Genomic DNA, 27,558 nt, shown 5'->3' with positions numbered 1-27,558 from the left:
TCCATCTCCTTCCTTCATTTGGGAATATTCCTTTGATGTCTCATTTTGTCTTAACTTTCCGTGATTGTATTTTCTGTGCCACGGGCTGCAGAATTGTCATTCTTGCTTCTGTTCCCTGGTGGCTGAGGCTAGGAGGCTTGTCCTGGCTCCCTGATGGGACTCCACTAGCAGGTAGAGTTGGGTCTTGTCCCTCTAGGGCGCAGGCCTGTGCTCAGGGAGACCTGAAGCTTGTCTGCTGATGGTACAGGCCGTGTCCCCGTGCCGTGTTGCTTGGCCTTAGGTGGCCCAGCATGGGCTCCTATGGGATGTTTGATGGGGCTGATGGTGGCCTTCGGGGGGGTCACACCAGTGGGCATGTCCCAGAGTTGCTGCTGCCGCTGCCTTTGTCCCCATAGTGAGCCTCAGACACGTGCCCTCCGCACCCCCCACAGCCTCCGCAGGGGACCCTGCAGTGCCAGTCTCTCGCGAGGCCACCGCTTCTTCCCCAGGGCCCTGGGGTGCACAGGTCCTCGTGTGTGCCCTTCAGGAGTAGAGTCTCTCCCCCACTTGCCTGGAATTCCTGCAGTCACACCTGCTTGCCCTCAAAGCCGGACTCTCTGGGGGCTCCTCTTCCCATCGCCAGAGCCCCAGGCTGGGACGCCTGGGCAGAGCTTCTCTGCTGTGACTGTTTCCCAGTTTTTGCATTGCCCACCCGAAGGGTATGGGGTTTGATTTTATTGTGATTCCTCCCCCCTACCATTTCGTTGTGGCTTCTTTGTCTTTGGGCGTGGAGTATCTTTTTAGTAGATTCCAGTGTGGTTTTTGTTTTTTGATGATGATGATGATGATTTTTCATCAGTTGTGATTTTGGTGGTGGTGTGAGAAGGGAATGAGCTCAAGTCCTCATATTCTGCCATCTGGAGCGAATCTGTTTTTGTATGCCTTTTTCCCCCCTATCTCTTTGGTTCCCTTTTGTGATTTGATGACTGCCTTTATTGTTGTTTGGATTGCTTTCTCTTTTGTGTGTGTGTGTATCTGTTGTACAGTTTTGGTTTATGGTTACTATGAGGTTTTGATGCCAAAGTCTGTACATAAGCAAGCTGTTTTAAGTTGCTGGTCGTTTAATTTCCAGTGTCCTGCTTGTGCTCTCTCCTCCTCTCTCAGTTGCTGGTTTTGAGGTCATGTTCTGTGGGGGTGATTTCCTACCTGTACTGTGTGCTTGCCTTTACCAGTGAGTTTTTCCATTCATGATTCTTGTGCTTCTAGTTGCAGCGTTTAATTTTCTGCTTAGAGAAGTTCCTTTTGCGTTTGTTCCAAAGCTGATTCGATAGTGCTGGATGCTCTTAGCCTCTTGCTTGTCTGCAGAGCTTTTCATTTCTCTGCCAAATCTGAATGAGAGTCTTGCTGGGTAGAGTATTTTGGGTTGCAGCTTCTTGCTTTTCCTGACCTTAAACACCTCATCCACTCCCTTCTGGTCCCCACAGTTTCTCCTGGAAGATAAACTGATAACCTTGTGGAGATTTCCTAGTATGTTACTTTGTTGCTTTTCCCTTTTCGCTTTCAATATTTTCTCTGTCTTTTCATTTTTCAGTTTGATTACCATGTGTCTTGGCATGTGGCTCCTTGAGTTTGTCCTGCCTGAGGCTCTGCACTTCCTGGGCTTGGGTGACTGTTTCCTTTGCAGTGTTAGGAAACTTTTCAGCTATCACCTCTTCAGATGTTTTCTCAGGTCCTTCCTCTCATCTCCTGTGGGCCCCACATGAGGAGAATGGTGGTGGATTCAGTGTTGTCCCGCGGGCCTCTTAGATTGTCCTCATTTCATTCCTTTTTCTTTATTCCGTGGCAGTGATTTTGAGCATTTAGTCTTCAGTTTATGTATTCATTCTGCTCAGCTATTCTGCTGTTTCTTCCTTCTAGTGTATTTTATCTAACTGAAGGTTAGTTGCTTTATAGAATTGTGTTGGTTTCTGCCAAACATCGACGTGAATTCGCCACATGTGCCCTCCCCACCCCATCCCTCTAGGTTGATACAGAGCCCGTTTGCGGTCCCCAGAGCACCCAGCACATCCCCGTTGGCTGGCTGTTTTGCATATATGGTAATTAAGTTTCCATGTTGCTCTCTCCATACACCCCCCACTCTCCTTCCTGCCCCCACCATGTCCATAAGTCTCTTGATGTCTGTGTTTCCATTGCTGCTCGTCAGTATAATCTTTCTAGATTCCATATATTTGCATTAGTCTATGATACTTGTTTTTGCTTTTCTGACTGACTTCATTCTGTATAACAGACTCTGGGGTCATCCACCTCATCAGAACTGACTCAAGTGCATTCCTTTTTAAGGCTGAGTAACATTTTATCGTATAGACGTATCACAGCTTCTTCGTCCGTTCATCTGTCGATGGCCATCTTGGTTGCTTCCATGCTCTCGGTATTGTAACTCATGCTGCAGTGAACATTGGGGCACGTGTCTCTTTTTCAGTTTTGGTTTGCTCAGGGTATATGCCTGGGAGTGGGATTGCTGGGTCATATGGTGGCTTTATTCTTAATTTTTTTAAGGAATCTCCATACCGTCTTCCACAGAGGCTGTACCAGTTTACATTCCCACCAGCAGTGCAGGAGGGCGCCCTTTCCTCCACACCCTCTCCAGTAGTTTGTACTTTTTGATGATGGCCATTCTGACTGGTGTGAGGTGATAGCTCATTGCTGTTTCGATGTGCATTTCTCTAATAACGAGTGATGTTGAGCAGCTTTTCGTGTTTGTTAGCCCTCTGGATGTTGTCTTTGGAGAAATATGTATTTAGGTCTTTTTCCCACTTTTTGACTGGGTGGTTTGCTTTTCTGGCATTGAGTTGTATCAGCTGCTTGTATACTTTGGAAATTAATCCTTTGTCAGTTGTTTCATTTGCTATTATTTTTCCTATTCTGAGGGTTGTCTTTCACCTTGTTAATAGTTTCCTTTGCTGTGCAAAAACTTTTTTAAGGTTAATGAGGCCCCACTTGTCTACTTTTACTTTTATGACTCCAGGCGGAGGGTCACAGAGGATCTCGCTTTGATTTATGTCATCAAGTGTTCTGCCTGTGTTATCCTCAGAGTTTTATAGTTTCTGGTCTTACATTTAGGTCTTTAATCCATTTTGAGTTTATCTTTGTGTTTGGCCACCTTATGCGAAGAGTTAACTCATTGGAAAAGACACTGATGCTGGGAAGGATTGGAGGCAGGAGGAGAAGGGGACGACAGAGGATGAGATGGCTGGATGGCATCACGGACTCGATGGACATGGGTTTGGGTGGACTCTGGGAGCTGGTGATGGACAGGGAGGCCTGGCGTGCTGCGGTTCATGGGGTCGCAAAGAGTTGGACACGACTGAGCGACTGAACTGAACTGAATTGATGGTGTTAGGAAGTGTTCTAGTTTCATTCTTTTACGTGTAGCCGTCCAGTTTTCCCAGCACCACTTATGGAAGAAGCTATCTTGGCCTCTTGTATATTGTCTAGTCTTGCCTCCTTTGTCAAAAATAAGGTGCCCATAGGTGCATGGGTCCATGTCTGGGTTTCTGTCTCGTTCCATTGATCAGCATTTCTGTTTTGTGCCAGTACCACACTGTCTGGATGACTGTAGCTTTGTAGTATAGTCTGAAGTCAGGCCCTGACTTTAGGGAGGTTGATTCCTCCAGCTCCATTCTTCTTTCTCAAGATTGGTTTGGCTGTTCGGGGTCTTTTGTGTTTCCATGTAAATTGTGAAATAGTTTTGTTCCGGTTCTGTGAAAAATGCATTGGTAATTTGATAGGCATCACATTGAATCTGTAGATTGCATTTGGTAATAGTCATTTTCAGAGTATTGATTCTTCCAGCCCAGAAATGTGGACCCTCTCTCCATCTGTGTGTGTCATCTTTGGTCTCTTTAATCAGTGTCATAATTTTCTGTAATCAGTTCTTTTGTCTCCTTAGGTGAGTTTATTCCTAGATATTTAATTTTTTTTGTTGCATTGGTGAATGGAATTGATTCCTTAATTTCTCTGATTTTCCATTGTTAGTATATAGAAATGCAAGTGATTTCTGGGTGTTGATTTTGTGTCCTGCACCTTTGCTAAATTCACTGATGAGCTCTAGTAACTTTCTGATACCATCGTTAGGGTTTTCTCTGTACAGTATCATGTCATCTGCAAATAGTGAGAGGTTTAATTCTTCTTTTCCAACCTGGATTCCTTTTATTTCATTTTCTTGTCTGATTGCCGAAGCTAGGACTTCCCAAAAGTATGTAGAATTAATAGTGGTGAGCTTGTCATCCTTGTATTGTTCCTGATCTTAGAGGGAATGCTTTCATTTTTTCACCGTTGAGAATAATGTTTGCTGTGGGTTTATCATATATGGCCTTAACTACGTTGAGGTAGGTTCCTTCTGTGCCCATTTTTTGAAGAGTTTTTATCATAAATGTGTGCTGAATTTTGTCAAAGGGTTTTTCTGCATCTATTGAGATTATCATATCTTTCAATTTGTTATTATGATATATCACATCAATTTTGCATATACTGAAGAATCCTTACATCCTTCAGATAAACCCAAATTGATCATGGTGAATGAGGTTTTTTAATGTGTTGTTGGAATCTGTTTGTTAGAATTTTGTTGAGGATTTTTGCGTCTATGTTCATCAGTGATACTGGCCCGTAACTTTTTTTGTGTTGTCTTTGTCTGACCTTCTAATGTATTTTTCATTTCAATTACTGTGTTGTACAGCCTTTTGTTTGTTAAATTTTCTAGGTCTCTGTTAAACATGTTGTGTATTTTATTGGTCTATTCTTTGTTCCTTTTCTGAGATCTTGGACCATCTTGAGTACCATTACTCTGAATTCTTTTTCGGACAGATTGCCTCTCTCTACCCCACTTAGTTATTTTTCTGGGATTTCATCTTCTTCCTTTGTCTGAGACATATTTCTCTGCCATCTTATTTTTGCCCAACTTTCTGGGTTTGTGGTCTCTCTTCCTCAAGGCAGAACTGTAATTCTGGGTTCTGGTGTCTGCCCAGTGGAGGGTGAGGTTGGTTCGGGGACTTGCGCAGCCCTGCTGGTGGGAAGGGCTGGAGCCCGCCCGCTGCGGGGCGCAGCTGGGTCTTGGCCCTGTGGTGGGAGGACCGTGTCAAGTGGTGCGCTTGAGGCAGCTGTGGGCTCAGCCAGCCTGCCGCCGGCGGGGCTGTCCTCTCGCCTGTCATTCGGCCTGAGGTGTCCCCACGCTGGAACCCGCTGGGCGGGCCAGGCCTCAGTGCAGACGGCGGCCTCTGGGGGCGTCCGCTCTGACAGGCGTCCCTGGCCCCTCTCCCCGGCCACGCTCCCGAGGAGTCTGCTTTTGCTGGGTCTCAGGGCGCGTGAGCCTCGTGTGCCTCCCCATGAGGAGTCCCTGGTGCCCCGAGTCCTGTGGACTCCTTGCAGTCAGGCCCCGCTGGCCTCCAAAGCCAGAAGCTCCGGGGCTCCTCCTCCCAGCGCCAGACCCCCCGGGCTGGGCAGTGGGCATGGGGCTCTGGTTGTCGGGAGAGAATCTCTGTGGCATCGCTGTCCAGCGTGTGGGTCGGTGCCCTTCCCGCAGCAGGTGTGGGATTCGTTTGTTCTGTGGAAGTGCCCCTCCTACCAGTCACTGTGGTGCTGCTGTGTCTTTGGAAGTGGAGTGTGTCTGTCAGTAGGTTCCAGGCCTCCAGCCGATGGTGGTTCGCAGGTAGCTGGTGAGCCCGGGCCCCTTCCGCTCTGCAGACGTGTCTGCAGCCAGCTGACCCTTCAGTACCTGCCGGGCCGGGGGCCAGGGGCCAAGCCGGTGGCCGCGATGCCAGGGCCCGCGGTGGCCTGTTAATCTCGCCTGGCGTGTCTCCCCGAGCCTGACCTCAGGCTGGGCTCACCGCCCCGCGTTTCCTTCTCGGGCAGCCCCGCGCCGCAGGTCTCGGGCGGCCGCTGTCCGGTGGGGCGGCCTCGTCACACCACAGCCCCCGGGGTTAGGCGCTCCAGTCAGGACCTGCCCCGAGGGCCAGACAGTCAGTGCAGAGAACGAGATGGTGAACGGATGTTTCTCTCCCAAAGCACTTAGAAATCGCCGGATTCCATACGCCCCTTGCAGGGGGTTAGCAGGTGGGAGATGTTCCTCAGTAAGTGGGTGCCTGTTCCCTCGTCACCGCCGTGTGGCCGCGTCGCTCGGTGCTGAGGGGACAGCAGGGCGTCCCCGCCCAAGGGTTCGCACTGGCGCGCGGCAGTGACAGCCCCAAGCCAGCCAGCCAGCCGGCCGGGTGGAGCTGCGCGGAGGGAGCCGCGGGGCGCGGGTCCTGGCCGCGGGTCTGGGGGTGTGGCCGGGAGGGCTGGGCGCGCTCACACGGGGCGCGCGCGTCCCGCTCTGTCCCCCGAGACTGAGCCCCCAGGACAGTCTCGTCCCGCAGCCCCCGCTGTTGGGAGCTCACGGCGGGGGTGGCCGTGGGTACTCGGGGGGCTGCCTCATCTGCAGGCCCGACCGGGGCGGCCGATGCTTCCAGGCCGGCTCATCACACTTGCCCGGAGGCTGCGGCTGCTGCTGAGCAGAGGGCTGGGCTGCTGGGGACGCAGCAGCCGCCTCCCGTGGCCTTGTCACGGCCCGGCCGGCCCCTGTGCCCCGTCTCAGGGCCAGGTCGCGGGCTGCGCCCCCTTTGCAGGCGGGCTGAAGTTCCACTCCCCGGAGGAGGGGCCGCACAGAGTGGTTTCACACCACCACGTGTGTTACACCTCAGCTCTTAAACAGTTTTATTTCATGGTTCGAAAAAAAATGGGGTGAAGTGGTATGAAGTGGTATTTTTTAGGACGAGTGTTCCCTGCTCCCCGAGGAGGCGACGGCGCGCTGAGCCCCAGGTAGAGGATCGGCTGCCCGCGGACCCGCGTGGAGGGTCGCAGGCACAGCCGGTGCCGGGGAAGGCGGAGGCCGGGGTCTGGAGGCCCGCGGCGCTGGGACGACTGCAGCCGGCGAGTGACGGATGGGCACCCGCCTGCCCCGGGGCCCCTGCCGCGAGGACGGCCGGCCTCGCCCGCCTCTGAGCGCTGCGCCCCCGCCAGCCCCTCGTCCGCAGCCCGGCTCTCGGGCGAGGGGCGCCCACCCCAAGAAGGGCTGGGTCTGCAGCCGGGGCTGTCGTGGGAAGAGCCGGGGCTCCGGGCTGTGTCTCCGGGGCCCACGCCCTCCCCCGGCCCCGCGTTCTCCCCTCCCGACGCCTGCTCTCCTTGGTCAGCGGGGTGGGGCTCTCCGCGGAGAGAGGCCACAGGACAGAGTGGAATCGTGCATCAGAACCGCTTGTCGTCTGGCCTGAGGAGCGAGGGCCCGCAGGCTGGGATGGGTTTCAGGGGAGCCTTGGGCGCCTTGCAGACCCCGGGGGGCTCCTGTGCGCGGGAAGTTGCAGAGGCTCGTCTGGTGCCTGTTGGCCCCAACGGAAGCGAGGGTAGAGGCCCCGGGCTGTGAGCCTCTGTGGACTCCAGGACGCGGGTCCCCTCCCGCCGGGCACCGCCTGGCGTGTGACCTCGGCCCGTGATGTCCAGGCCCCTCCGCGAGGCCAGCTCCCGGAGAGGCGGCCGGGGTCTGGGCATCTGGGGGTGGAGGCTGAGTGCCCGGGACCCACGTGCCCCAGGACAGGCTGGTGGCTGCAGGCCCGGGTGGCGGTGGTGTCTGCCTTGGGCGGATACTGCAGTTCGGTCCTTTACAGACAGCGCGGTGCCCTGACCGACGGTGGGGTGACCTTGGCCAGCAGGGCTGCTTCTCCAGGAGACCCCGCCAGGCCTCTGGGCTGAGCCCCCTCCCGGCCGTGGGGCTGCCCGGCTGCCCCCCGCTGTGCCCAGCCCCTCGCTGGCTCAGCCTGTCTCCTGGGGTCACGGTCTTGGGGCGGGGGTGTTTGGGGTGTCCCCCGGGTGGGGGGCCAGCCCCACCTCAGTCCAGCCTTCCTGAGCCCGGAGCCCCTGGTCTGTAAGAAGCATCGTCAGCCCGCTAGCGTAAACGGAGAGCGCGTGGAGCGCTGGCTTTGCGCTGGGCGCTTACAGTGTAAATGTTGGCCTTTTTTTTGGTAGACTCAGCTCTTCAAAAAAAAAACTGACTCTTTTTCCTCTTTTCATCCCCAGCACCTGGCGCAGTGCCTGGGATATAAGTAGGTACTCAGTGAATGTTTACTTGAGTCAAATGAATCACTTTTAGCATAAACAGATATTTCTCAAAATTTCTTGTGTCCTATTTATTAGTCCCTAAATAAGGTTTCGCCCTTGTTTTGACGTGTGTGGTCTTTTGGAGGAAGAGCTGGAGCAGCGTTGGCACCCAAGGCGGGTGGGGTGGGGGGGCTCATCCGCCCCAAAGCCCTTGGAACCTTGCTGGGATTCCCTCCCTGGGTCCCCGGAGAGGCTGTCAGGCCAGGCCCGTGTTGATGATCCAGCCGTGGTGGTTTCCTCCCAGATTCTCAGAATCTGCACCAGGTACACCCCAGAGCAAGACACCATGACGTTTTCGGATGGCCTGACCCTGAATCGAACCCAGATGCACAACGCCGGCTTTGGCCCTCTGACCGACCTGGTGTTCACCTTCGCCGGCCAGCTCCTGCCGCTAGAGATGGACGACGCAGAGACGGGCCTTCTCAGCGCCATCTGCCTGATCTGTGGAGGTACCGCCGCCCAGAGCACCCTCGTGAGAGTCCGTGGAGAGCAGCTCACACTTGTAAATTATGGGAGACTCTTCATCTCCACTTTGGAGTTATTTTGCATGGAAAAGGACATGTGGATAAAACCAGGCATGCATGCTTAGAGTTTGTTGCATTTTTCCATATTATTATAAGTTAAAGGCATTTGGGGTTTTCCTGCTCTGAAATACCAAAATGCTACTTCTGCATTGCACAGCTGCTCTTTTAAAGGTAGGATCAGACCATCGTAAAGTGAATTGCCTGGGGACATTCTTAGGATGAGTCAGGGAGCCTGCTGGTGCTGTTTGCCAAGGCGGGGGCTAGGAAGTGTAGTCCCAGTGTTGGCCCCCCACCTCGAGAGGGATGGTGTGAAGCCAGGTACCGTTTGGTGGTGACACCCTCACTGGCCCACCAGGAGCCACTGCCTTTAATTGGCGGCTGGTTTACCTGCATTTTAACCATCTGGGTGAGGGCTCCTCTAATTCAGTTCAGTAGTGACACCTCCTGGTCACGAGAAGTAATTCTCTGCTTGGGATAAAGGCCACCAGCCTTCCAAATGTGGTTTGACCAACAAGGGCAGTCATTTTCAAGTATCACAGCTTAAAACAGTGGCGTCTGTGTGCTCAGTCATGTCCAATTCTTTTGTGACCCCTTGAACTCTATGCCGCCAGGCTCCTCCGTCCGTGGGATTCTCCAGGCAAGAACCCTGGAGTGGGTTGTCATTTCCTCCAGGGGATCTTCCCGACCCAGGGATGGAACCCGTGTTTCCTTCAGTGGCAGGCGGGTGCTTTACCACTGAGCCACCTGGAAAGCCCAGAACAGCCACACGCACCTTCAAATGTGCTTATGAGACTGAATCGCAAGCTTAATGTGAGGAGGCGGGGGCATGGGAGGGACTCGCCAGAGTACAGAGCTCATTCTGTCCTGACCTCAATTATTTAATACCTTGTTTCTGGAATCCAGACCGTCAGGACCTTGAAGAACCAACAAAAGTAGATAAGCTACAGGAACCACTGCTGGAAGCACTAAAGATTTACATCAGAAAGAGACGGCCCAGCAAGCCTCACATGTTCCCAAAGATCCTGATGAAGATCACAGACCTCCGCAGCATCAGCGCGAAAGGTGCGTCCTGCCCGCCGCACCCCCCCGCCAGGTGGGCTGGCCATCCTGACCGCCGCACATGGCCTTTTTAGAAACCCTGGGTTTTAATGCAGGGCATTTGACCGTAGGTACCTTTCTGTTATCATTTTGGAATTCATTTCTCATTCACAAAAAGAAGTAGGGTGCCTCCTCTTAAACCTCATACCTTAGCCCACGCAGTGATCTTAGCAGATTATGAGAAAGACTTTACAGTTTCATGTGACTTAAGTGATTAGAAAAAGCGTTTCCAAGAGAACATGCTGCATGCCGGGTGACTGGCTCTGTCACTTTCTCCCTGTGTACGTTTCATTCCAGCTTTCCACACACTCTCCGGTTTGTGTGCACTTAATCCCAGTTTTTCCTGATCACCCAAACCTCACGAGAAAGCCAGCGGTGCTTCAGGCGCCCGTTGCGGTCCCCTCTCTCCGCAGGCTGCCCGCCACCCTGGGCACAGGCAGGTTGGCTTGTGCACCTCTAAGAAAGGGGAGTTTTCCTCCCGGAGAGGTGTTCCTGTTCTTGCCTAGTGATTCCCAGTTTGCATGGCCACTGGGCTGGTTACAGAAGTGCGTGGAGCCGCAAGCTGGCTGTGGGCGAGAGCAGAGCGCTCCTGCCAAAGGGCAGGCTAGGCCGTGTCCCTGGGCGGACCTGCTGCTTCCCCTTCCCTGAGGACCGCTGAGCAGGGGGCAGGTCACGTTTCAGAAAGTGCTTAGAAGCACGGCACTCATGTTTGACAGGCAGTTTCGGCCCCCGAGGACACGTAGTGCCGAGCACTGGCGTCTTGAGGGCTTTGACCTCACAGCAGTGACGCTGCTGGGCCCGCGCTCGCCCGGCAGTGCTCACGGGATGCGAGTCCTGTGACCTGCCTTGTCCACACGGGGGTCTAGGGCACTTGCAGTGTGGTTGGTGCCCCTGAGGCGGTGTGACGGCTTTTACCCGGGTCTCCGGTGTTGCAGGCAGATTCTTTGCCGCCTGAGCCCCGAGCGAAGCCCTTCAGTGTTGAGGAGCCGCAGGTAGCGAGCGGCGGGGCTGCTGGCGCCCCCCTGGGCCCTCGGGTCCTGCCGCCTCTCCTGGGCACTGCCGTCCTTTCGCTCTCCTGGTCTCGCATCAGGAGCTCCTCTGTCAATGATGCTGAGTAAACACACACCAGGACTGTTTCTCAGAACTGGCCAAGTGGTGGAGTCGATTGCATCTCCCATCCTCCCGTCTCCGCTGCTGCCCACAGAGGGAGCGGGGGTGTCTGGGCGCTGTCCCACGCGCAGGCCCCAGCGCCCCGAGCTCCCCCACCGTGAGGGGGTGAGAGCAGACCCGGGTATCCCTGTCTACTGGATTCTATTCTCTCTTTCTAAAAGGTGCAGAGCGTGTAATTACCTTGAAGATGGAAATCCCTGGCTCAATGCCGCCGCTCATTCAGGAAATGCTGGAGAACTCTGAAGGGCACGAGCCCTTGACCCCCAGCTCCAGCGGGCACACGGCAGAGCCCAGCCCCAGCGTCTCCCCCAGCTCCGTGGAGCACAGCGGCGTCGGCCAGTCCCCGCTGCTGCAGTGAGACACTTTCTGGCTACTCCAACATTCCCCAGAACCTTCACTCCTGGGATTTAAAATGCAAGAAACATTTTTACTGCTGCTTAGTTTTTGGACTGAAAATATATTAAAACTCAAGAAGGACCAAGACGTTTTCGTATGTATCAATATATACCCCTTGCTGTCTAACTTACCTAGAAGTACAAACTTTTTAAATTCTAAAAATCAGCCATTTCATGCAACCCCGAGCTAGTTAAAAGCCTCTATTTTCCTGTTTGAACACTCAAGATTGCATGGCAAAGACCCAGCCAGCACGGTTCACCCCGGTCGCGTTTCCGGAGACTCTGTACATACAGCAGTGCGGCTCTGCGCTCCCATGCGTACGCGGCTCTTTCATGTCCACACTCCAGGTCACCAAGACCGCGGTCGCGGAGCAGATTACTGTGCGTGTCCGGTTGAGAGAGGGTCGAAAGGATGTGTATTTTGCTTTCACAGAACAATCAAGACATCCAGGTAAGGAAGCAGAGTATTGAAGTGTGACGAGATAAGGCTGAAGATACTCTAATTCGGTTCATGTAGACGCTTGTCCTTGCTCTTCGGATGCTCTCAAACTGCGTCTTTTATTTCCTGTCGCCCAGTAAATGTATACAGATTCACTGCACTAGCAGGAGAGAGTTCTCTATCAGTATAACTGCCAGTTCAGTTATCAAACATCATTTGTTCAGTTGTTGATGTCACTTTAAATTAAAAATGGTTTACTGTTTAATGACATAACTACACAATTTTTTTTTAAAGATACATTTTTACAGTGATGATAGCCTCTAAGGCAGCAACACTGTTCAGTGTTAATACGTTTTTGTTTACCTGTTCATAAGCCATTACAGAGGTTTCATGGGATGACGATGGGCTGGTCTGCCACCTGGACCAGGTAACTGTGTCCTGAGAGGTAGGGGCTGACCGCCCCCCCCCCCCAAAGTCATGGGCAGAGAGTCTGCATCCTCTGGCCTGGTTCAGTCACTATGAAGTGGGGTGGAGTGGTTAACAGATACAAGTGTCAGTTTCTTAGTTCTCATTTAAGCACTAGTGGATTTTTTTTGATATATTAGCAAGTCTGTGATGTGCTTTCACTGGCTGTTTGTACATTGAGATCGTTTAACAGTGCTTTCTATGTTCATATACTGTTTACCTTTTTCCATGGAGTCTCCTGGCAAAGAATAAAGTATATTTATTTTAAAGGTGTATGGGAGCTTTTACTGCACGTTCATCTTTAAAGAGACAAAACACAGTTCCATTTTTAATGTTTAAATTTCATTTCAAAAAGCAGGTCTGTAGTCTGCAATCATGACAATTAAAATCTGTGCTAATGCACAAGTCTATAACAATTCTACAAGCCAATCAGACAGTACATGACATTTCAATGAGTAAAAAAGAGCATAAAACTGTATGTGTAAGAACAAAATGTTAAAAGGCCTACCACAATAATAAAAAACCATCAATTACATCATCACATTAAAATAAGCCAGATGTACAAAAGTCTGAGACAGAAAAGACAAAAAGGACAACACAAGTTATCTTCTGAGAACTGTTTCTGTGCTCGGTGGGCACTTAATTAAACATTGCAAAATCGACATCCTCCTCCTCATCAGAGTCTGCAAAATATTTTACTTCTTTCCTCGCCCGGCCAGTCCGCGGCAGCGATGGTGGCTCAGTGGTGAGGTCTGAGGGGAAGAGGTCCACATCTGAGTCCTCATCAAAAGAGGTTTTCTTCGGCTTCTGGGGTTTAAAAAAAAAAGTTAAACACCAAAGTTAAAGGACTAGTTATTCCTTCACTTATTTTAGGACATACTGAAAATAATGGTTCTTGTAAGATCAGAACTATAATGCTAAGTAACTTAAGTGTGAGGCCCATTACCTAATTCTCTATAATAATACTTATACCATTACTTCTAACCTTATGTTACCCAGCAACTATGCACAGAAAAATAAAAATTCAACTTACTGCTAAGTACCTATCAGTTCATGAGAAGAGAACAAGACTGTGCACAGTAGGGTGTACACAAGGTAAGTATTTATAAACATGCAGAGAATGGTCACCAGGAAGGACCCCAGTCCCAGCAGACGACTGGGTGAAAAGGGTCAATGTAAAGAACACCACACAGCTAATGGCATCTGTTTGTATTTTTAAGTTTTAAAAGGAAGACAGAGAAAAGGGGGGCATGTGATGTGATTAATTTACCTAAAAGAGATAGTGTACTTCTGGAGAAGCATCAGGCTAATTGGGAAGATTATCCACCGTCAAATGAGTTCAAGTTAGAAAATCAAATTGGTCCTTGTCAAATCAATTTGCAAAAAAGAAATAGCTTTTATTCGATCTGAAAATTAATATTTCGGTTAAGGAAGCATGTAACTTCTGCCACTGGAGGAAGTGGAGTACTCTTAAGTAGGCTAATTTATGTGACACTTGTATCCAAGAGATGGTCCTCATTATATAAATTTTATACCTGGATAACTTTTTAACCATAAACAAGCCCCCTAAGGATAAGAGATGCTGGGTTAAAGCTGTAACAAGACATGATAGTAATAAGCACACTAAGCCAGTTACACATCATCTTAAAACCATACATTAAAAGATGCTCCTATTACCTTGCTTGGTGGTTTGGAGGTTTTCCTGCCAGGATTGTAATCACCTTCATTTTCAGAACCAGATGCTTTCCTCTTCTTTGCCCCTCGGCCTTTACCTTAAAATGATACAAAGCAGTTTTTCTCCCAAAGTTAAGTGCAGGATAAAAAGATAGATACCAGAACCCACTTTCCTTCTTGGGAGCCCTGATCTCTTGGTGTGACTGACGTGGAACAAGTCCGTCAGCAGCACTAGTCACACCAACCCCAGAGTGTAAGGTAGTTCACAACGACATTTAAACCAGTGGGGATGTCCTAGTGGCAGATTTTAATGACCAAGCCCTAATACATAAAACATCTGCACATCCCGTGGTACTTGGGCCTGAAACAAAAATCTTAGAGTATGCGGTACTAAAAATTAGTTCCTATTTGCCACAGACTAGTACTTTTAAAAATATGATATGAACCACTAGGAAAGTAATACATGGTTTAAGTGCTTACTCTAAATTTTACTTATCACACTAATAACAACCAGTTGCATATCCCATTTTAAGCAGCACAGTCCTAAAGTAAACCACCCCAGCATTAGTCATGAGAGCATCTGTCGAATCTCCACATTCCTTCTCAGATTAGAATCACCCCCCTGTAAGGCTAGTTTTTTCGTCTGCCTCACCCTCACTGGAGGAGGAAAGTGAAGGTAAAACCTGAATGGTTACGAAAATGTTCCTACAGCGAAGCCGGAGACAGGAAAGGGAGCTGAACGGCAGCTCTCCGTGTGCTCCAGGTCAGAGCTATGGCTAGATTGTACGGTAAGAAGAGAGAGCTCTGTGGCCTTGGGATGTCACATCTGATCAGATGAGTCAGTAAGATGGCACTGTTTCAAGTCAGGCACGTGAACAGGTCCACCTCCCAAGTCCCTGTTTCTCGTCTGCCCCCATTCTCTCTTGGGGCCGTGTAGGTCTCTATCTCCTTACCCCAACCACCACTTTAAGAAATAGACACACTGTATCTTATCAGGTGGTATCTTATCATATCAGGTGGTATCTTATCAGGTGGTGAAATACAGAACCGCTACCCTTAGAGAAACCATGGATTCCACTGAAAGCACCCCTGAAACCCACAGACCATGGGGGAGGAACTGGTGCTGTGCCCAGGAGGGGCCCCGAGGGCAGCTGTTTCCACTCCCAGACCAGGACGAGGCTCTGCCTGCCAGCCCTCGCTCCAGCCTCCTGCAAGGAGTCCCACACTTGAAGAGGAGCCCTCGCTGCCTTTTAAGGAATGACTTCCAGTGAGTCCCCTGCAGGGGGTCTTTGACCCATTCTCTGGTTGCAAGAGAGGTCTTTGTTTCACAAATCAAGAAATTGAGACTCACTGACTGGGCCAAACTGCTATACACTTCCTTAGGATTCTAATTGAGCACTGATTCTTAGAACATTGTTTATTGAAGAGTAAATAGACTTAAAACAGGTACCCAGTCTCTCTAACCTCAATGAGTAGAAGAAACAAATGCTTTGCACATGGAATGTGCTGAGATTGTCACACAAAGGTAATCGCTCACCTTTTGGTGCTGTTTTCTTTGGAACGCCAAATTCAGAATCCGAGTCAGAGTTCACAGTCTCTACTTTCTTCTGTTTGGGGGCCCTCTTGGGCTTAGGGGCTGTATCTAAAGACGGTTTTCCTATTAAGCAAATGTCCATTTCACAGATCAATGTAATATACTTACCAACAACCCAAGCTGAATCCCGTAATGACAGGGTTTCTTACTGCTGACATGGAGATAAGTGGCCTTGCATAGTAAAATGGTCTCATCTGGTGCCAGCGTAAGGCAAATAACTAACTGCTCATCGGTGACAAAATGCTTTTTTATTATATGTAACTTGCCTTTTGATAATTCAAGTGACGTTTTAAACAAGGGCCATTAAAGTGAGTGAGTGAGGGCAAGAGTAGGTCACCCCTGATTCTCCTGAGCCAGAGCCTCAGGGCAGGCGGGTGCCAGCTGTGCTGGCCTTCACACTGAATTCTTAACCTGTTAGGAGTGAACAGCTTGATGGAGGAAACAGGCTCATCACTGGAAGAGGCACTGGCTCCAAGTGTTCAGGGTGGCTCTCAGGTGTTCCATCAAGATAAGATGCTTGCAGGGAAGTCTGAGCGCCCCAGAAGCCACCCTGACCCTCACGCACACTGCAGTTGGGGCTGTCTGGGAGGTGACGTGTGAGGGCAGCTGGGAACGGGTAGGGTGTGGAGCCTGGCATCACTCTGAAAACCTCACCGCACGAGAAGTCTGAGAACCGGTATGAAACCAGAGTGAGCTAGCCTGAGGGCAAGAGCACCGAGACAAACCAGCTTCCCTCAGTCACTGGTGAAGGGGCGGGCACAGCCCCGAAGAGGAGAGTCCGCCCGTGAAGAGAGCGACGAGGGCATGCGGGCGAGAGCCCGTGAGCCAAACGATTTCTTCCCATGGCCCCGGTGTGTGCAGAGGAAGCAGGGCCTCCCCTTGCTTGTCTGTCCCTCTAACGTGTATCTACCGTGGTGGTCTGTGTGCCGCCTTTCTCAGATGCTAAAGGGACATTCCAGACTGTTTACTGACCTGCTGGGTGAGTAGACCCGGAGCACTAACACTGGCCTCCTCTGAGGGCTGTGCCTTAGTGCTAGTAACAGATTCACGACTCGACTCAAATCAGCCTGTTGATAAACAACCTAAGGTTGTGGAAAAGAAAGAAGCTACCTGACTCAAAAAAGGACCCCAGGGACTGACCAGTGGCTCCCCGGGATGCGTGAAGGGAGGCCCCACACGGCACAACCGGCTGTGCTAGGGACGAACTCTCACCACAGGACACCTGCACTGGGAAGCTGTCTTCTGGTATCAGCACATGGGGTTAGTCATAAGAGCTTTACCATGAGATCGTACAGACATCGTAACAATTCCCTCAATAGTTAAGAAAACCAGAGGGATTTTCTGTATGTACATTTATACTTTATAGTTATCTTCTATTGAAATACTAGTGCAATTAGTTTCAAATTGTATTAAATTTCCTTTAAAATCAACTATATACGGTTTATGCGATGCTTAACAAAAATAAGTACATACCCTTTTTAGCAGCTACTGTTTTACTTGGAACTTTCTCTGTTTGCTTCAGACCAAATGATGGTGAAAATACAGAAGCAGAATCTTCTTCATTACTGTCAAATTTAGCTGAATCTAAAAATTAGGTTTTTTTTTTTTTTCAGTAAAGAGATTCTGTAAGGACCATTAAGTACTTAAACTATTTTTACTGATGACATCTCTAGCTAGATAATAAATATGTTTCTATTTTGTGATCATATAGTCCACAATATACAAAAAGCAGAAATAAAAATATTACAGTGTTGTATATCAAAAATGTTAACTCTGTAAAACCACACAGAAATGCACAGAGTAATAAAAATTCTTAATATTCCCAAATGTTAATCATTTAAAACTGGTCAATTCAAAAATACTGATTTTAAAATGAGGTATTTAATCAAAGTTCTCACTGTGATTATTTTAGTATATACACAGCTAATTAACTATTTCATGAATATCAGTAACAACATTCAACAATCTTACATCCTTAAAGTTTAACTTAAAAGGCAAGTAGGTACCTTCAGTTTACTTTTACGCTCAATTTATTTAATCAGTTTTTCCTTCCATCCTTCCTTTCCTCAAACCAAAAAGGTACTCTTAAAATGGCAACTTGGATGAGAGTGAGACTTTTATATGGCTGTTCTGACAGGCTTTCAAAAATGCATTCTCTACATATACCTTAGAACATGTACCAGATCTATGTATGTCTGTCTACATGTATGACATCACCAGATGGTCAATATGGGATCAGATTGATGATACTCTGCAACCGAAGCAGCAGCTCTGCATCCACAAAAAGAAGACCGGGAGTTGACTGTGGCTCAGCTCATCAGCTCATCAGCTCCTTATCGCAAAATTCAGGCTCAAACTGAAGAAAGCAGGGAAGACCACTAGGCCATTCAAGTAGGACCTAAATCTAATCTCTTAGGATTATACAGTGGAGATGACAAACATATAAGGGCTTGGACCTGGTAGAGTGCCTGAAGAACTATGGAGGCTCGTGACCCTGTACAGGAGGCAGTGATCAAAAGCATCCAAAAGGAAAATGCAAGACAGCAACGTGGCTGTCTGAGGAGACCTTACAAACAGCAGAGAGAACGTGAGAAGCAAAAGGCAAGGGGGAGAGGGAAAGACACCCAGCTGAGTGAAGAGTTCCAGAAAACAGCAAAGACAGCTAAGAAAGGCTTAAGTGAACAGTGCAAAGACATAGAGGAAAACCAGAGAATGGGAAAGACTAGGGATCTCTTCAAGAAAATTGGAGATATCAAGGGAACATTCCATACAAGGATGAGCATGATAAAGGACAGAAACTGTAAGGATCTAACAGAACAGACTAAGAAGAGGTGGCAAGAATACACAGAAGAACTATACAAAAAATGACCCTTAATGACCCAGATAACTGCCATGGTGTGTGGTCTCTCACCTAGGACCAGGCATCCTGCAGTGTGAAGTCAAGTGCCCCTTAGAAAGCATTACTACAAACAAAGCTAGTAGAGGTGATGGAACTCCAGCTGAGCTATTTAAAATCCTAAATGATAATGCCATTAAAGTGCTGCACTCAGTATGTCAGCAAGTTTGGGAAACTCAGCAGTGGCCACAGAACTGGAAAAGGCCAGTTTTCATTTCAATGCCAAAGAAGGGCAGCGCCAAACAAAGTTCAGACTGCCGCACAATTGCACTCATTTCACACACTAGCAAGGTTATGCTCAAAATCCTTCAGGTTAGGCTGCAGCAGTATATGAACCAAGAACTTCCAGATACACAAGCTGGATTTAGAAAAGGCAGAGGAGCCAGAGATCAAACTGCCAATGTTCGTTGGCTCATAAGAGAAAGCCAAGGGAATTCCAGAAAAACATCTTCAGTTTCACTAACTACACTAAAGCCTTCTGACTGTGTGGATCACAACAAACTCTGGAAAATTCTTAAAGAGATGGGAATATCAGACCACCTTTCCTGTCTCCTGAGAAACAGGTATGCAGGTTAAGAAGTAACAGCACCAGACATGGAACAATGAACTGGTTCAAAATTGGGAAAGGAGTACGTCAATCCTGTAAATTGTGACCCTGCTTAAACTTATATGCAGAGTATATCATGTGAAATGCTGGGCTGGATGAAGCACAAGCTGGAATCAAGATTGCAGGGAGAAATATCAATAACCTCAGATACGCAGATGACACTACTCTCATAACAGAGTGAAGTGGAGCTAAAGAGCCTTCTGACGAGGGTGAAAGAGGAGACGGAAAAAGTTGCCATGAAACAACTCTCAAAAAACTTACATCATGGCATCCGGTCCCATCACTTCATGGCAAACAGACGGGGAAAAGTAGAAACAGACATTTTATTTTCTTGGGCTCCAAAATCACTGTGGATGGTGACTGCAGCCATGAAATTAAAAGGCACTTGCTCCTTGGAAGGAAAGCTATGACAAACCTAGGCAGCATATCAAAAAGCAGAGACCTTACTTTGCCAACAAAGGTCTATATAGTCAAACTATGATTTTTCCAATGGTCATGTATGGATGTGAGACTTGGACCATAAAGACAGCTGAGCACGGAAGAACTGATGCTTTCAACTTGTGCTGGAGAAGACTCTTGAGAGTCCCTTGGACAGCAAGGAGATCAAATCAGTCAATCCTAAAGGAATTCATTGGAAGGGCTGAAGCTGAAGTGCCAATACTTTGGCTACATGATGTGAAGAGCTAACTCATTGGAAAAGACCCTGATGCTGGGAAAGACTGAGGGCAGGAGGAGAAGGGGGCAAGAGAGGATGAGATGGTTGGATGGCATCACTGACTCAATGGACATGAGTTTGAGCAAGCTCCAGGACATAGTGAAGGACAGGAAAGTCTGGCGCACTGTAGTCCATGGGGTCACAAAGTGTCAGACACACCTTAGCAACTGAACGATGACAGTCTACATGTCTATCTAACTACATGTATGTGTATTTTAAAAATAGAAAATAGTAACTCAAATATAACTAGATTTGTTTTGACCTTAGAAATTCTACACACAAATGTAGGCAATTTTTAAAAGTATGCATACTGATTAAATTTGCTTCTCTGAAGGTTTTGTCTTATAACTACTAGAATTGAGTAAAACGAACTGGCATATTGGTAGGCCTGTAGCTTTAAAAATCCTGTCATAAACCTAGTCATTGCCATGAAAATTTTCAGCCTTCCAATGTTTCTGTCTATACTTTTTTCTCCCTAAAACACTCACACTCCTCACCCCTCACCCACACAACCATGTCAGCACCTGCCTCTCCACCTGAGTGCTTCCATAATGCCAATACTGACCATTCAGTTAGAAATCACATCAGGAAAAAATAAACCTTATTACATTGAAGAAAATGTAAAGAGAAAGTAAGTTTACTACTCAAAAAAAGCCATAGCAATAATATGTAAATAGACAATGAAAAGATGAAATGAGCATACCATCTTCTGACTTCTGAGAGTATGAAGGAAAAGAGAAGAGAGTCCCAAAATCCTGACTCTTCTTGTCGTGGGAAGACTTTCTATTAAAGAGAAAGAAATCAATCACCAATCAGTCACTATCTCAATCTTAAGAGTTTATATATAATATATGTACTGCAAGGTTATAACTATAGAACAGTCTAGCCCTCTCATGTGTTTCTCTTTGTAAAACCAGGGCAATCAAACTCCTTTTTGCTCTCTCATAAGCATTAGTGTGCATACACAGACACCAGAAAAAGCAATTACTTAACAGAAAAGCAAAAGTTCCAAGTTAATCAAAATACCACTAAGTTTTATGGTTGACAGAACCACTTCAGAATTTAACACCAGTAAATTATTGGCAAAAATCCAAGAAGAAAGTCCATCTCCGTCAGAGGAGGCAGTAATATGATTTCTCATACTTTACTGCATGTGGTAAAATACTTCCTTAAAAATCTGAAAGAGTTGACAAACTTCATATCCTACATGTTCCTGTTCCCACACACCAGAGCAAGAAAAGTCAACCACGACCAAAGCAAAGGAGGTAAAGTGAACCTCCCGATTCTAGCGATGTCCTAACTTTTCTCTGAATCAAGGTTGTCAAGGTATGTCCCATACACCTGCTGCCTAATTTTTTAAGTGGAATTTTACTGGAACACAACTACACGCATCCATTCACATGTCATTTATGGCTGCTTTTTTGCTACAGTGGCAGTATTGAGTAGTTCAAGAGACCATATGGCCTGCAAAGCCTAAAATGTTTACTATTCCAAATTTGTATGGAAAACATTTGCCACCCTATGCTCTCAAGTATAAGAACAGTTATGGAAACAGCTACAATATTAACCAAATTTATTCCTTCATGGGGAGGGCCTTCCCCAGAACGGTAACAGTTTCTTGGTGCTTACTGTGATGCCAAGACGCCTGACTGCGTGTCACTGAAGAGCTGTTGCTGTGTTACTTACTCTGGGGTAGCCTTCGATTTGCCTGGTGAGAACGTGTATTCATCTTTATCTAGGCCATCTGAAGGGACAAACTCATCTTCTCCATCATTTGTTATGGGAGATGCTTTAACTTTCAGTTCCTCTAAATCATTATTGTCATCATCATCATCCGCGTCTTCATCCTCTTCTTCTGAGAAATCAAATGTATACTTTGGCCGTTCAGCTAGGACAAAAATAAAAATGACTTTAAACCCAGCTTTATCAAAGTGAAATATTATTCCAAATCATATACTTGAAAAATAATCCAGCAGTCTCTGAACACATGCAAGAGAAAAAGACAAGCATTAGAGAATAAAAGTGCCCAAGTTTGGCCTGTTACTCGGATGGTCTTAACGTCTAGCCTGCACTCCCAGGAGGCTCTGGGGTCCTGCTCAGCTGTCAGAGAATGCGACATGATCCTGATGAGAGCATTAGGATGCTGCTTTTCATGCTTAAACGTTACTCCAAACAGTGAGGAAAGGGGACATGGCCACTAAAAGTGACTACTAATATGCGACTCCCCCGTTTCTGCAATTACAAAAGACAACCTGTATATCTTTAGAAAGTGCTTTCTCTTAACTTCTTACATAAAATCTTCTCTTTCTCTTCACAGTAGTTCTACCATGAAATAATAGAAATAGTAATTTTTCAGATGAATGAGGAGAAACAGAGTTAAGATCTCAATATATTAGCAAAATAATATAACACATAAAAAAGCACCCACTATGGAGAAGGGCACACTGGTATAATGCAAATAAGCTTTACTATAATTTCTAGCATATACTATGGAATAAAATTTTAAACTCATTTGGATGCTATGCAGCTTTATACTTCATTTTAAATTTATGGGGAAAGCCTAAATACAATTTTAAAGTTGTTAATAAATTAATTTTCATGTAACTTGATACAGTATTAAAACTCACCTCTGAACTAATGCAACACTGTAAATCAACTATAACAAAAATTTTTACCTCTGTTATACTACCTATGTACTTTAGGAAAAGAAATTCAATTACTTAGTGATCGAAGGCCTGAAATATAAAAGTATCTCCCAAAGAAAGCAATCAGAATGTTTTTTCATTTTATGTAAATTAGGACTTAAAATTTGAGAAGAAACTATAAAATAGGACACTCATTAGTTTTTAAGTATTTGAAGACTTCAAATTAATAAATATTCAAATAGGATCAAATCACATGCTTAACACTAGCAAATGGGCTTCTACAACCTGAGCTCTGGCACTGCAATTATCTAAATAATGCTGTGTGCATATGAACCAGAAGATAAAGTGGGGAGTTTCTCATGATATGACAGACAACACACCAAAAGGAAACCAACACAGCACAGCCTGTGGACCCATTATGGACCCCACACTACCTATGGACCCCTCGCTGCCTGTGGACCCATTATGGACCCCGCGGACCCCTCGCTGCCTGTGGACCCATTATGGACCCTGCGCTGCCTGTGGACCCCGCGCTGCCTGTGGACCCATTATGGACCCCACGCTGCCTGTGGACCCCGCACGGCCTGTGGACCCCGCGCTGCTAGTGCCCTACACCAAGGTACACACGTGTGAGCTCAGTCACTCAGTTGCATCCAACTCTTTGCAACTCCCTTGGGCTGTAACCCAGCAGGCTCCTCTGTCCATGGGATTCTCCAGGCAAGAATACTGGAGTAGGATGCCATGCCCTCCTCCAGGGGGTCTTCCCGACACAGGGATTGAACCCATGTCTCCTGCGTCTCCTTGCATTGGCAGCTGGATTCTTTACTACTGAGCCCATATCAAGGTACAATTTCTAGCAAACATCTCCAAACTATGGACAGAATGTAACCCAAACTTTATCGTAAAAGTCAGTAAGAAAACACTTTCTCCAGATTTCACTTTGGAGAAATGTATGTCCAACTTTGCTAGAAAAGATCATTCTATAAAGAAGGCTTTTTGGACTTTGTGAACTAACTTCTGAAATACTAATGGTTTACTACTTCAGTAATATTGATCATACTAACAATACCAACTTATGAGTAATACTAACTTTGTCAAACCACAAAAAAATGATAAAATAAGTATAAAATATATCAAAATACCAGCCGCTCTCCTAAGTAAAGAGTCTCTTGGAATAACCACAGGTTCTGATTCTTCCAAGTCACTTTCTGACTTGGAGTCATCGTCTGACCAAGGGTTCCGTTTCTTCACTTTCTTTGCACTGGGTTTGCCAGACGACGTAGGTGTTTTTCTCACCCTGGTGCCTGAAAACAAATGAGTAACAATAAGGTATGTATCAATACTCATCTAAATATCATTAGTAAAAATAAAACTATTATAACTAAAAGTTCATTATGTTTGTGAGAACTGAAAATATCACTTCACCTACCAGAAAAAAAGCACAAAGAATCTACTAATGCCCTGAACATACACATTTTCTCACAAACAAAACACTGTGTAACGATTCCTCACCAGGCTCCTTTTTCTCCCTCTTGGGTCTGGGACCTTTGTTTGCAGGAGCTGGTGGGGTCAATGCTTCTTCTCCGCCTTCCATCACTGCTCCACTGAACTCTTCATCGAAGTCCGCTTTCACTGCTGAGGTATCCAGATCACCCTACACATTCAAAAGAAAGCCAAACCATCAGGAAAAATACAAGCTGAACTAATATCATATGTACTTTAGAGGTACATTTCCAGTCAATAGATTTTCTGTATCACATGAATAAAAAGAATGCATGGGTCTACTGAGGCCCTAAGAGATGACATTGATCAGACCAAGCTTTTTATGTAGCTAAGGAAAATGATCCTGCTTACCACTCTAATCTATTAGTGCATTCTGTGAGATGATAGCTACTTAAAACCAGCTGGAAGAAATAAGAAGGCAGCTTCTGATTATCCAAGGGACTTTCAGACTCAAAGCTAAGGACCAGGTACCAAAAGGTACCTGAAAAAAATTCATTGCTATAGCTCAGGCCTCTATCCACTAGGAAAAAACCTTCAGATTATTGAAGATAATAAAAATAATCTTTATTATCATGAGAATAAAACATGACATGTCATATACTGCTAAGCATAAGACAAAGTCCCCTGACCCTGAAACGGAGAAAGAACAGTGACCCGTGAGAAGTGAGCAATCCTGCCCAGAGCAAGACAGACAACAGGGAAAAGGAGCCATTTCCGCTGGGTACTGAAGACTCGGGTACATCCACCAAGTGAGCGGAGTGAGGAGGGAAAAGACGATGCCTCAGTCTGCTGGGACTCGAGGACAGCTGAGAGGAAAGGTCCATCATGCCTGACTCTCTGTGACCCCATGGACAGCAGCCCACCAGGCTCCTCTGTGGGATTCTCCAGGCAAGAGTACTGGAGGGGGCTGCTATGCCCTCCTCGAAGGGAACTTCCTGACCCACAGATAAAACGGGTGTCCCTTATGTCTCCCTGCATTGGCAGGCGGGTTCTTTACCACTAGCGCCACCTGGGAAGCGTGAGGGCAGCCAGGTGGAAGCTCAATCACTGCACACAAGGGGTCACTGTAATAACCAGTCTTGTATTTTGGAAACATCACCCTGGTGGAAAGAGAGAAGACAGAGGAATGAAGTGAATAAGGTAGAGTCAGGACTGGCTGACTACAGACAGGACTGCTGGAGCCACATGGCTGACGTTAAACTGCCTCAGAGAAAATAGACTGAATCCTAAAACAGAGTCAGTGGGGACCAAGATAAGAGCATGGATTTGGGGACTCTTCTATAGTCAGTCAGTAGGACTAAGTTACTGATTAAATGAGATACTCACCAGCTTCTGGCCTATGTTAGTGATGGCTGATCATGCCAGAAGCTAGATCAGGCAGAGGCAGGAGGGGAGTTTTAAAACCAGAAATTAAGTCAGGCATGCTGAGTGTATGGAGCTTGGGGGCGTTCTGATGGCTGTGTTAGTCCAGCTCTCCTGGAACCATGACCGCTTCAGGACATCAATTCAAGAGTCATCAAGTGATAAACGCTCTGGGCACAAATGCAGTCACTCAAGGAGAGTACAAAAGGCGCAGAGAAATGTGCTGAAAACAGATCCTGACTGACACCATGGGAAATGGAGAGAAGAGAAACCATCTCTGAGAAGAGAAAGCTCTGTGTGTAGGTGAACGTGTGAGACCCTGGTCCTCAGTACAGCAGGAGAGGGCTCCCCCACACCCCAGTGCCCGGACGCGTCTCCCGAGTTCCCAGGTCCACCTGGCACGCTCTGCTTCTAAACTCAGCCTGCCCAGAAAAGTCAGCCTTTCTCCTTGTGACCATCAGGCTCCTGCTTCCTCACCTCTGAGATGTTTCCTTCCTCTGGCTAACTGACCCCCATTCTCCGGGAGGCTTTTAAATCCACTATAACATCAATCAACCCAATGATAAAGGCTGTGTCTAATGATCTTTTAACTAAAGGTAAAAACAAATAGTAAAAGATGACAGTTTACGTAAAAGATGACAGTTTACTTCAAAAGCCAAACAGACCTTTTTCTACTGTAAGACTTCCTTAACTGGTCATGATACAAATCTAAAGTTTATGGTTTATACTTGTTGCTATTGTTCCATGATTTTAATTTAGAATACTGACTAGAATATTTCTCTCTCTTTTTAGAAATGGGATCAAGTTAAGTCACTCTTTACATATATGTGGGTCCTTGAGTAATATGTCTTCATCCTATGTATGGATCAACTGCTTTCATGAACAAATGACTTCCTATCACAGTGAAAGAGAGATACATTTGAAACAAAAATACAGCATGATTGCATAACAGTAAAATTACAGTTCCTACAAACATCATTACTGAGGTGGAGCCCACCCACGGGCAGGGATCTACCTTTCTCTTCTTCAGCAGCTTCTTGCTGGCATCTGCCTTCAGGGCAGTGATCTCAGGAACCACTCTCCTGCCATAAGGGGAGGGCATTGTCTCTTCTAGCTGAAGCTTCTTCACCTTAGGCTTGCCAACCTTCCCCTTGATTGCTTTTCCGGCCATCCCAGCCAGAACGTCTTCTCGTTCCTGCGCTTCCACTTTCTGGAGGGGAATCATTAAGGATGGGGAGGAGGGTGGGGCATAAACAACTCATCAGAAAAGACAATTGGGACAGCAGAAGAAGTCAAACCTCATTTTATTCACTCAGGAACAGAGCTTTCTTTTCAGGTGATCTAACCTAAGGAAAAAACAATTCTAAATCAGAAGGCCTGGGTTGTAGTCCCAGTTCTATCTAACAAGCTTCTCATTTGTAAGACAAGGGGGTTGTAACTAAATGACCTGCATGGTCCCTTCCAACTCTAGAACCCTATGACATATGGGATCAGGACTGTTGATGACCTGGTATCATCAGATGCCTAGCAAATCATACAAAAAGGCAGTTCTGGTAACAAATATGAAGCCATTCTTTACTCTTGCTTTACCTTGCTTCAATCTTAATGGATATTAATTTTCAAATGTATAAGTCTGCAGGGAAAAGTCTCAAATTTTAAAAAAATCTATTTCATAACAACAGAAGAAAAATATAAATCAAGGTAACACGTGATACTGTGATACTTGAGAGATCATTAAAATTCCAGAAATTTTATTAGGCAACTAATATACCACACTCATTCCTAAGAGTTCGAATTCTGACTTAGGTTATAAAACTAGAGCATGTGGACAATAAATCAATGAAACAACTAAAACCAATAAATATATCATGATTAATAATAAATAGCAATTTACCCTGTACTACTCAAAATTAGATGATCATATTGCTACCGTGAATATAATTCTGAAATTTTAAGTGAGTTAATTGCTTAAAAATAAATTAGGCAATTTTAGGAAAAGTTTGTATTTTATATCTTTCTCTACATTTTTTATTTTTAAGAATGGAATTCTACTTGGAGAAAACTAAATTTTAAAAAATTTAAGATTTCTCTATTAAAAGTCTAAAGAGACTATCATTCTACTTTTAAAAAATCAAATACCTATATTCAATCACATATATATATTGTTCTTACCTCTTTTGGGGGAAAACATTAAAATTGAAGCAATAAGCTAATTTGAAGTCAGTTAAGCAAATTTAACTAGTAGAGAGTATTAGAACTCAACTCATTCTAAAATCCCACTCCATAGCTTTTATTCATCTACATCAGACAT

The 27,558-nt window shown here is 46.6% G+C and overlaps 2 protein-coding genes across 3 annotated transcripts in view; one reads left to right on the top strand and one right to left on the bottom strand.

The window, feature by feature from the left end:
- The window catches only part of RARB (retinoic acid receptor beta), a 181,856-nt gene extending 169,336 nt beyond the window's left edge, over positions 1-12,520 (top strand). For both annotated transcript variants that reach the window (XM_040243297.1, XM_040243298.1), the window contains exons 6-8: positions 8,405-8,609; positions 9,588-9,746; positions 11,114-12,520. In XM_040243297.1, the coding sequence (XP_040099231.1) occupies positions 8,405-8,609; positions 9,588-9,746; positions 11,114-11,310 (561 nt within the window). In that variant the 3' untranslated portion in view covers positions 11,311-12,520. The remainder of the gene's footprint in view (positions 1-8,404; positions 8,610-9,587; positions 9,747-11,113) is intronic.
- Positions 12,521-12,566: 46 nt separating this feature from the next.
- Positions 12,567-27,558, bottom strand: part of TOP2B (DNA topoisomerase II beta) — a 97,396-nt gene continuing 82,404 nt past the window's right edge. The window contains exons 33-41 of the mRNA XM_040243019.1: positions 26,263-26,457; positions 23,895-24,036; positions 23,525-23,686; positions 21,424-21,625; positions 20,441-20,520; positions 16,993-17,103; positions 15,463-15,582; positions 13,929-14,023; positions 12,567-13,058 (exon numbers count right to left, since the gene is read on the bottom strand). Of these exons, the coding sequence (XP_040098953.1) occupies positions 12,891-13,058; positions 13,929-14,023; positions 15,463-15,582; positions 16,993-17,103; positions 20,441-20,520; positions 21,424-21,625; positions 23,525-23,686; positions 23,895-24,036; positions 26,263-26,457 (1,275 nt within the window). The 3' untranslated portion in view covers positions 12,567-12,890. The remainder of the gene's footprint in view (positions 13,059-13,928; positions 14,024-15,462; positions 15,583-16,992; positions 17,104-20,440; positions 20,521-21,423; positions 21,626-23,524; positions 23,687-23,894; positions 24,037-26,262; positions 26,458-27,558) is intronic.

The sequence above is a fragment of the Oryx dammah genome, unplaced genomic scaffold, assembly GCF_014754425.2.
Source record: "Oryx dammah isolate SB20612 unplaced genomic scaffold, SCBI_Odam_1.1 HiC_scaffold_7, whole genome shotgun sequence".
Taxonomy (NCBI): Eukaryota; Metazoa; Chordata; class Mammalia; order Artiodactyla; family Bovidae; genus Oryx; species Oryx dammah.
This window is presented reverse-complemented; position numbering and strand designations above follow the sequence as displayed.